This window comes from Mandrillus leucophaeus, unplaced genomic scaffold, assembly GCF_000951045.1.
Source record: "Mandrillus leucophaeus isolate KB7577 unplaced genomic scaffold, Mleu.le_1.0 Scaffold5, whole genome shotgun sequence".
Taxonomy (NCBI): domain Eukaryota; kingdom Metazoa; phylum Chordata; class Mammalia; order Primates; family Cercopithecidae; genus Mandrillus; species Mandrillus leucophaeus.
Window position 1 is genome coordinate 4,811,802 of NW_012105364.1, and position 10,242 is coordinate 4,822,043.

The 10,242-nt window shown below is 54.5% G+C and overlaps 1 protein-coding gene across 1 annotated transcript; it reads right to left on the reverse strand.

Annotated features, from left to right (window-relative positions):
• Positions 1-8,273: 8,273 nt before the first annotated feature.
• Positions 8,274-9,374, reverse strand: LOC105550917. Its single transcript, XM_011995989.1, has 2 exons — positions 9,119-9,374; positions 8,274-8,731 (listed from the first exon to the last, which is right to left on the reverse strand). Exons 1-2 carry the CDS (start codon positions 9,372-9,374, stop codon positions 8,523-8,525), a joined length of 465 nt encoding a protein of 154 aa, XP_011851379.1. The 3' UTR covers positions 8,274-8,522.
• Positions 9,375-10,242: the final 868 nt, after the last annotated feature.

The following is a 10,242-nucleotide window of genomic DNA, read 5'->3' on the forward strand; positions in this document are numbered from 1 at the left end:
CAGCCTGGGAGACAGAGAGACACTCAAAAAAAAAAAAAAAAAAAAAAAAGTGTGGTTTCAGTCCCTCTTACAGCACAGCTACCTGTGGCCCTTCCTTAAAGTGCAGGTCTGGGCCCACGCTGATTTACTGAATCAGAACCTGTAGGCCTGGGGCCTCCTAACCTGCCCTTTTTAGCAAACTTTCCCGTAACTGCAGCTGGTGAGTTCACACAGCACAACCTCGGGGAGCCACGGCCCGGTCTTCCTCAGTACCTGCTGAGGCGCCTTTCCAGGGTGGTGGGGCCCTGCAGTATACTTGGTAGCAAACGTCTCCCAGGGTCGCAGTTGTTCTTGCATGCTAGTGTTCTTGAACATTTAATGTCACCTCTGATTAGCCCCCTCAGCCCCACTGCACTGTGCCCATTCGAAGCCTTCTGGTTTAAGTAGCGTGAATATCAGAACCACTGGGTGCGTTTTGTTCTCAGGCCATTTCGTGGGTAGATTTGTGTTTTCTCACCATTTTAATAATATCCTTGAGAGCAGACACATTTCCTGTTTTTGTTTCCTTTTTGCTCCCCAGGGTCTAATGTGTGTTCCGTACACAGCCCATGCCCAACTGCGGGCACAAATGAAATGGCGACAACCTGGAGAGACCCTAAGAGCCCGTGGGAGTTCCTGGAGTCAAGGCAGAGCCCCTCGCTGCAGTGGTCCCACACCTGCGGCTACGTCTTCCACACCCACACCTGCCTGGGGTGACCGCCTCCCCCCACCTCACTAGATGAACATGAGGAGGAGGGCTGAGCGCCTCCTGGCAGACCCGGAGCAGAAATGGGCGCAGCCGAGGCTGCGGGGCAGGTGGCGGCAGCAGGCAGAGCACCCACCTCTCCATCTGCTTGACTGACCGTGAAGTGGGACAGGCGCCAGCCTGAGCCAGTCACCTCCCCCCGTCACCTCGCCAGGTCTCTCTCTGTGCTCAGCCCTTTGCAGCCACCACCCCCGCAGCCTCCTCCTCTAGCCCAGCAAGACTGAGAGTGCCCTTCTGCAGGGAGAGGGCCTCACTGCTGGTCCCCAGGCAGCAGGATCTGGGAAGGGGACAGCACATCTTCAATGCCGCTTTCCATAATGGTGTGCCCAGCTGCCCCTCGGGAAGCAGGAGGCTTTGAGGACTTGCAGGATCAAACGTCTTCACAGGGCTTTAGTCTCTCCACCCACAAGCTGAGTCCAATTTTAATTGAAGCCTATGAAGTGCACGGTCCTAAAGAAACCATTACAAGAACCTTCTGGAAAAACAGAGGCAATACTCCCTGTAGGAAGGAGGATGAAAGTACTCATGGCTTGCCAAGCCCTCTGGGCAATAGGTCCCAGGGTACCCAGCAGACGGCTTCACCATCTCAGGTCTCTCCCAAACCTGATCTCATTATAACAAAACCAAAAGGGTCATATTATTTGGCTGCCATCTGGTCTCTGGAAATTTCAAAACTTTAATCAGTAAAATGTTAAAAAACAATTAGGCCAGGCTCAGTGGCTCACACCTGTAATCCCAACACTTTGGGAGGCCGAGGTGGGTGGATCACCTGAGGTCAGGAGTTCAAGACCAGCCTGGCCAACATGGTGAAACCCCTTCTCTACTAAAAATACAAAAATTAGCTGGGCACACTGGTGCATGCGTGTAATCTCAGCTACTCGGGAGGCTGAGGCAAGAGAATTGCTTAAACCCGGAAGGTGGAGGTTGCAATGAGTTAAGATGGTGCCATTGCACTCCAGCCTGGCGACAGAGCGAGACTCCTTCTCAAAAAAAAATTAAATAACTTACAATAACAAGGAAGCCACCAGCTGGCCCTTCCTGTGATCTTGCCAGACTGGATGGGAAAGGGATGACACCATCTGGGCCTGACTTTCCTCCCAGGGAAGAGTGAGCAATTCCACCATTCGAGGACCCAAGTTTAAAAAAAAAAAAAAAAGGCTTTCCAAATGAGGAAGAGTTATGCCCCTAAGCAGCTTAGGTTTAAAATATTGTTTGCTTCTTGCAGCCCACTGCCGCCGCCCCAAGCCAGCCCTCTGTTCCCTATTCCAGGCCAAACATTACGACGCAGCATCTTCAGGAAGGGATGGCAGGTCAAGGTACCACAGGAGGCCCCCAGTGCAGAAATGTGCAGGAGTCTGGGAGCAGGAGATAAATTACGCTGGCGGAAAACAAAAAAAAGGGGGGAGTGGGGAGGTCTAATTCTTCCTACAAGCCCAAGTATATGATTTACACTTCTTCTTCCTGGAGCCACCTTGCTGTCACCAGGGACAGCCTAAACCTAAGTCTCTAGTGGAAAGGCGGGGAAGAGGCACACTGCCCATGGTGACATTCAAGCACAGGAGAGAGCTTTGGTGGCTCATGCTGGCTGTCCCTTTTTCAAGGAGCCACTGAAAGGGAGACTGGGCTTCTGGAGCCAGGAGGGCAGTGCCTCCACGGAAGGTTCCCATACATTCTCTTGCAGTGGTGGAGTGGCCGCTGCCCCATCTGGTGTGGCCCTGGGAAAAAGAGGCCAAGGCAGGCGGGAAGACTGGACGGGGCGGCAGAGTGGAAACCACAGCTGGGGCTTGGGCTCCGCTCTTGGAAGCACACCGAGGGAGCAGCTGGGCTCTTGTGCCCCAAGAGGGCTGTTGAGGAGGAGGCTGTTGGAGGTAGATCTCCCCACTGAAGGGCTCGCTGGCAGCCTTGAGCCACTAGGCTGGCTCCCCTTACACCCTGCTGCCCGCCTCAGACTCCTATGGAAGCTCCTCAGCCGTGGAAGCTTCACCCTGGGTACTGGTTGGGTGTCACACGCAGGCTCCAGGGGTCATCGGCCTCTTGGGCACCGGTGCCCTTCCTGAAGGGACTAGCTGTCATCCTACCAGGGAGCACTCCTGACTACAAAGGCTGGGGAGGCCAAACTGGTGGGAAGAGGTGGTGTTGAGGAGACAGCCTGCTCCCCGAAGGGTGAGAAGAGCGCCCTGGGAAACGCCCCTTGGCAGCGAGGGCTGGAGGCACCTGGGTGGGTGGTGCCGCTCAGGAGGCTGGCACCACGGCTCCTTTCAGGCTGTTAAATGTGGCATCAGTGGCCCCTGGGGTATCTAATCAGACACCTACCATTGGTCTGGCACTCTCCTGGTCACCCTGACTTTATCCTTGTGCTTGATTTGCACAACCTTTTGAGGGTGGATTTTCTCTGTGGTGAGCAGGAAGGCAAAGACCAAAATATTTTTTTTTTCTTTTTTTTTTTTTTTGAGACAGGGCCTCACTCCATTGCCCACACTGAAGTGCAGTGGCGTCATCTCAGCTCATCGCAGCCTCTGCCTCCCAGGCTCAAGCAAGCCTCCCGCCTCAGCCCCCTAGCAGCTGGGATTACAGGAGCATACCACTGCACCCAGCTAATTTTTATATTTTTTTTGTAGAGATGGGTTTTTGCCATGTTGCCCAGGCTGCTCTTGAACTCCTGGGCTCAAGTGATCCGCCTGCCTCAGCCTCCCAAGTGCTGGGATTACAGGCATGAGTCACCGCACCAGGCCAGAATATGACATTTCTAAGCAGAATTGCTGAGACCCAAACCCGAGTACTGTTTAAAGTCAAGGAGGCTTTTCTGCAGAGCTCGTGCAGCTAAAGCACCTGGCCAAGTGTGTGCATCCAGGTGTGCGTGTGTCACCAGAATCTGCTCTGCCTTGCTGCCTTGTTCTCTTTAGGGCAGGCTGTCCCCAGGCAGAAGTCACAGGGCTCCCATCAGCTCCAGGCTCAGAGCCTTAGGTCAGCAACCCCAGGAGAAAGCATCTGAGTCTTCTCTTTAGGTCTCGCTCATGTCACCCAGGCTGGAGTGCAGTGGAGTGATCTTGGCTCACTGCAGCCTTGACCTCTCAGGCTCAAGTGATTCTCCCACCTCAGCCTCCCAAGTAGCTGGGATTACAGGAGTGCACCACCAGGCCCAGCAAACTCTTTTGTATTTTTTTTTATAGAGATGGGGTATCACCATGTTACCCAGGCTGGCTTCGAACTCCTGGGCTCAAATGATCCGCCAGCATGTCTCCCTAAGTGCTGGGTGTGAGCCACCGGACCCTTTTTCAGTTCTTTAGGAAAAAGTATAGTGGGCAGGGTGCAGTGACTCAGGCCTGTAATTCCAGCACTTTGGGAGGCCGAGTTGGGCAGATTACCAGAGATCAGGACTTCAAGACCAGCTTGGCCAACATGGTGAAACCCCATCTCTACTAAAAATACAAAAAAAAAAAAAAAATTAGCCGGGCATGGTGGCAGGCGCCTGTAATCCCAGCTACTCGGGAGGCTGAGGCAGTAGAATCATTTGAACCCAGGAGGGGGAGGTTGCAGTGAGCCAAGATTGCACCACTGCACTCCATCCTGGGAGACAGAGCAAGACTCTGTCTCAATTTAAAAAAAAAAAAAAAGGAAGAAAAAAGAAAAGGAAGAAAAAGAAATAGTGATTAACAGAGAGAATACGCTTGCACCTACTGAGATGCGTCATATCTTCACATTCTGCCCCGAGCCTGTGTATAAAAAAAGGTTAGAAAAACATAGGAACATTAAGAACAAAGACGCTCAAGTTGACTCTTTCCATGAGGCCCCACTGTCTGAGTTCCCCAGGGCTACAAAAACAAAGTGTCGCACACTGAGTGACTCAACCAAGAGAGATGTCTTATTTCACAGTTCAGGGCTCTGGCCGTTGAAGTAAAGGTGCCAGCAGAGTGGACTGTGCGGGAGAATCTGCCACACTTCTCTCCTGGCTCTGGTGGTCTAGTGGCAAGCCTTGGTGTTTCTTGGCTTATAGACAGACCTGCAGCCAGATCTCTGCCTTCATCTTCACGTGGTATTCTGTGTGTGTGTCTTGGTTCAAATTTCCCCTTTTCATAAGGACACCAGTCGTATGAGATTAAGGCCTATCCTAATAAACTCATTTTGTTTTTTTTGTTTGTTTGTTTTTTTGAGACAGAGTCTTGCTGTGTTGCCCAGGCTGGAGTACAGTGGCACAATCTCAGCTCACTGCAACCTCTGCCTCCCAGGTTCAAGCAATTCTTCTGCCTCAGCCTCCCAAGTGGCAGGGATTACAGGCACGCACCACCACGCCTGGCTAATTTTTGTATTTTTAGTAGAGACGGGTTTTCACCATGTTGGCCAGGTTGGTCTTGAACTCCTGAACTCGGGTAATCCACCCGCCTTGGCCTCCCAAAGTGCAGGGATTATAGGCGTGAACCTCACTTTAATTTACCTCTGTAAAGAGCCTATTTCCAAGTAAGGTTACATTCTGAGGTTCTGTAGGCTAGAATTCCAACATATATGTTTTCTGGGGGAATGTGGAGGGGGACACAATTCAATCCATAGCATCCACTAAGGACACAGCCCTGCCCTGCCATGTGGCAGCTGATTGGAGTGGTATTGCTATGAAACAGGGAGGGCTGTGTTTATAACCAGTCCAGGCATTGATTGTATTCACAAGTGGACTGCAGTTCACACCTGGATCTCCCATTAGAGCAACCTGTCAGTGGCTTGCTTGGTTAGACACATTTTCCAGGTGTCACAGGACAATTCAACATGTGGCAGGTCAGCTTTCGCTCTGCGGGTACAGACAAGCCCCCAGCAGTCACGTCCCAAGGCTCTTCGGGAGACCTGGGCGCACCAAGAGCTTTTCACTTTCTGGTTTTGTCTCTGTGCCAATGAGCCCACGCCTGACATTCCACCGGTGTAATTCCAAGAAGAATTCTCTCAAGATCGATTGCCCAAAACATACTTACTGTCTGACACAGCCATTTGTATTCCTTTTAGAGTCCTTTCTTGCATTGCTGACTTCAAGAAAGCTAATTAATTATTTGAGACACTGCTATTAAATTGACATAGTGATTAATCTGATAATCCTTTTTATGAAATTACCTCTGAAATGCTAACTTTTCATCTTTTGAAACTCACTGTGTAAATTACTCTGAAGATTACATTGTACCAGCTTTCGGCTCTGTAAATCTTAATGGCAGTTTTTCGCCAAAAGCAATAAAAGCTGTCCTGAATTTATCAGGTCAATCAGGAAAGAGGCAGGCGGGCAGGAAATTGAAGGTGACTCACTCTGCAAGTGGGGGTTTCGACGGATGGAACTGTGAAAACCTGTTGTTGCTGGTTACACACAGCGAGGAACAGGAAGCAGAAAGGCACACGGAGCCCCCAGTGCAGGTGTCAGGGCTGCCTGTCTGAGAGAAGCACTAATGTGGTTTTTTTTTTTTTTTTTTTTTTTGAGACGGAGTCTCGCTCTGTTCCCCAGGCTGGAGTGCAGTGGCGCGATCTCGGCTCACTGCAACCTCCACCTCCCGGGTTCAAGCAATTCTCCTGCCTCAGCCTCCCGAGTAGCTGGGACTACAGGCGCCTACAACCGCGCCCGGCTAATTTTTTGTATTTTTAGTAGAGACGGGGTTTCACCGTGGTCTCGATCTCCTGACCTTGTGATCCGCCCGCCTCGGCCTCCCAAAGTGCTGGGATTACAGGCGTGAGCCACCGCGCCCTGCCAGTAATGTGGTTCTAAGAGGGTCTTCTCCCCTCTTTCCTCTCCCCCAGCCCCTCCCAATGCGCTGCCAGGCTGAGCCCACTGGTAGTGGTGGAGGCCTCCAGCACATCCCACTTGGGCTGAACCCACAGAGAGCTGCCTCATTGCCACTGCCCCTGCACAATCCCCAGAGTCCTTGGTGTGGGGTAGGGGCAGGGAGCACACGGGCTATTGCCCTCCACCCTGCTTTTCCCAGTGGGCGGAGTCTTGGCCTCAGGATGAATTTAATTTCTCCAATTGTGCTAGCAGTTTTCATGTAGAAGGACTCTTTTTTTTTTTCCTCTTTGAGACAGAGTCTCGCTGTGTCACCCAGTCTGAAGTGCAGTGGCCTGATCTCGGCTCACTGCAACCTCTGCCTCCCGGGTTCAATCAGTTCTCCTGCCTCAACCTCCAAGTAGCTGGAATTACAGGCATGCACCACCACACCTGGCTATTTTTTTTTTTTTTTTTGGTAGTTTTAGTAGAGGTGGGGTTTTGTCATGTTAGCTAGGCTGGTCTTGAACTCCTGACTCAAGTGATCCGCCCACCTTGGCCTCCCAAAGTGCTGGGATGACAGGCGTGAACCACCTCACCGGGTCGATGTAGGAGGACTCTTAAAGCCTGGCTGGGGCTACTGGGCCTGGTGGAAGTAGCAGCCTCCACCTTTGTTATTTTTTTAAGGCCAGTCTGTTTTTCTTTTTAGTTGTAACCCCTGTACCTCACATTGTGTGCCTCACCAGGAGTGCGTTTCGCCACTCTGCCAGCCTCTTCTAAGGCCGCAGCACACTTCCCACTTGTTGGAAGGGGAACTGGGGAAGGACACAGCCTACTGACCCCATGGCCCCATTTATCCCTCCATCCGCCCCTCCATCTGACAGTGTACACTGAGCACCTACTATGTGCTAGGCTCTGAAGAATACAGACAGAACAAGAGCAAGGCAGAGACGATTCCAGTTCTCATGGCACTTCCATTCTAACGGAGAAAGTCCGGCAATAAACAGCGTGCCTACTAAACAAGATGGTGCTCCATTCTTTGGGAAGAGGACGGGGAGAGGAGAACGGGGAGAGGAGAGTCCTGAGCAGAGGGGAGAGTAGACAGTTTTCACAAGAGAGGGCAGGAAAGCCCTTGCTGCCTCACTTGCCTCACCCTAGCCCCGGCTCTGCCTCAGTGAGAAGACCACATTAAAAAACTGAAGGCGGCCAGGCACGGAGCCACGTGGATACTGGAGGAGGAGACTTCCGGAAAGAGGGAGCACGCCTGACCGCTCAAGGAGCAGCAAGGAAGCCACCGTGGCTGGTCAAGAGGAAGCAAAGGCACAGTGGTAGGAGTTGAGGCCAGAGAAGTTTGGACTATGCGGGCCCTCGAGGGAGCTGGGTAAATGGGGCATTTCAGGGTGTTCTGCAGGCGAAAGCTGGCCCTCCCACCCTCAGTTCTCTTCTGTCTCTGGGCAGTCCACAAGCACCTGAGGGCCCCCGTGAGAAGAGGCCTGGGTTTTCCGGGCCTGGAAGCTCCACTGCCAGAAGCATTCACCCCCTGGCCCAGTGAAACCAAGGTCAGAGGGCACCTCCACCCAGGTTCCCACAGGCGCCCCTGCCGCTGCTTCACTGGGCTGAAGCTACCCGCATTCATTCAGCTTTGCCAGGGCAGGATGCTTACCCTCTACCACCTCTCTCTGTGCCGTTTTCTCCTATCCCTGGGCATGCAGGTGAAAGCTAAATGAGGAGAGACCCGCGCCACACCTGAGTGGCCAGGCTGACTCCTGTGGTGGAACCAGTTTTTAATGAATCCAGAAGAACTGCCCAGTTCCACACCTCACTGCAGTCTCTTCACGTTGCTACAGAGGGAAGACCTGGAATGTGGCAGGGCTGTGGTCAGCGAGGGCTTCGGTCAGCAGCTGGAGAGTGCCGTAGTGACATGGTGACAGTCCTTGGCCCCCAGGAGGGGCGGGGCCACCCCTCTGGGACCCCCAGCCCTAGAATCCTATGCATGACTCTGCTGTCCCGTCACAGTCACAGCTGCAGCAAGGATGCCTTTCCACAGTCACACTCCCACGCAGGGGTCAACCTTCCTCCCAGGGGGAGCAGGGTGGAGCGGGAGCTGGTCCTCCCAGCATACTGCAGCCGGACAACAGTGGCCTGTTTCAGGTGACACCTGTCTTTGGGGCCAGATCCCACCTCTGTGGTTGTCCCCGGGCTGAGCTGCCCCCTGGAAGGGTTTTCTGGAAAGGACCAGGGAGGTGTGGATTTCGGAAGCTCTGAGCGCTCTGGCACCTCTTTTCTGCTCCCCGGGTTGAGTGGTCAGAAGAGGGTGTGCGCTTGCATTTTCGGTGTGACCCCTGGCCCTATGTGTCTCTGTGTCCCCAGGCCCCTGCTCAATTCTCCACTTCACCGAGGGTGCCTGACCCCTCTCCTTTTCCCTCCATCCCCTACTTCTGAACGCACCCCACCGTGTGCATGGGAGGGTCCTTCCTCCCTGTGGCTTTTCCAGGGAGCCTTTTCTTCTCCCCGAAGCCACCCCCGCACATCCCGGAGAACCACAGCGCCTGCCCTCTGGGCTCTGGGTTGCTATGGAAACAGAGCCGTCTTTCCTCCTCCCTCCTGTTTACCTTGGTCAGGGACTGCGGCAAAAACCAGCCCGTCGCTGAAGGAGAGGGAGAGCAGTGGGCGGGGGAGCAGGGAGGGAGCCAACCCGCTCCAAACCAGATCATTCCGGTTCAGAGCGGCTTCCCCTCCGGTCCTAGGAGCCTCTCCGGCAAGCCGCGCTGGGCTGCGCAGAGAGGCCCTGGGTCGAGCTGACTTTAGTGGGGAGGGCCTGAGACCACCCTGGCCAGCGCCCCCTCCCCAGTTCCGTCCGACCTCCATGCGTCCCTCCTGCCAGTGCTGGCGCTAGCGGGGCCTGGGGCGCTGTCCCTGATTGCTGGCTGTTCCCCAAACGGGCGCCCTGCTGGGGCGGGGGTCATGGGAGCAGAAGTGTCCCGGCCCCAAGGTGCTTTCGCCCTGCTGGGAACCCCGAGCACTCTCCTGCGGCAGCTACAGGGATGCTCTGTGTGGCTCTGGCTTAAAACTTCCCGCTGCGTTTAGAGAAGCCAAACCCTTCGTCCCAGCCCCTGATGATCTGTGCGGGGCCGCCTCTTCCCCGGGGATTGCCCTGGCTCCCACCACCAGGCTTCTTCCCCTTGCAGAAGACACCAGAAGCTGGGTTTTGTCCCTGCCCTGAACAGTATGGTCACACTTTCTAACTCCCCGTGCACACCGGGCAGGAGGCTTTCCTTGTTTCTAAGCCACACTGCTCCTAGTCCCCTTCCATGGGCCACTGTGGTCATCTTGCTCGTTTGCTGTGGTCTGATCGATCGCCTCCTCCCCTATGGAAGCTTCCCGAAGGCAGGGCCCGCTCCCGCAGCACCCCAGCACCAACGGCACGTGCCAGATGTTCGGTGAGCGACGGTGGCCTCCAGTATGGGACGTGCGGCCGCCACTTCCCGGCGGAGTCCCCTCCCCGCTAGCGGGTGGCAGCTTCTTAATCATCTGGGCATACAGACTGAAATCCACGGCTCTTCCTCCCCAGCATTGTGCGCTGCAGGTGACCAGGCCATGGCCAGCGGGGCGGGCAGCCCAGCGCACCGGGCCTTGGGGAGCCGCCCGCAGCACGGACCGCCTTGGCCTCTGGCTTCACCGCTCCTGCGCGGCTGCTCCCAACCCCGAATCCCGAATCCCGGGAAGCCAGCGGTGA

What these genes read in the sequence shown, in the direction of transcription:
- LOC105550917 (XM_011995989.1), bottom strand. Translation starts at nt 9,374, where the DNA reads ATGGAGGTCGGACGGAACTGGGGAGGGGGCGCTGGCCAGGGTGGTCTC. An exon ending in TGCCGCAGTCCCTGACCAAG is followed by an intron (nt 8,732 to 9,118) that starts GTAAACAGGAGG and finishes GGTCCTTTCCAG; the next exon opens with AAAACCCTTCCAGGGGGCAG.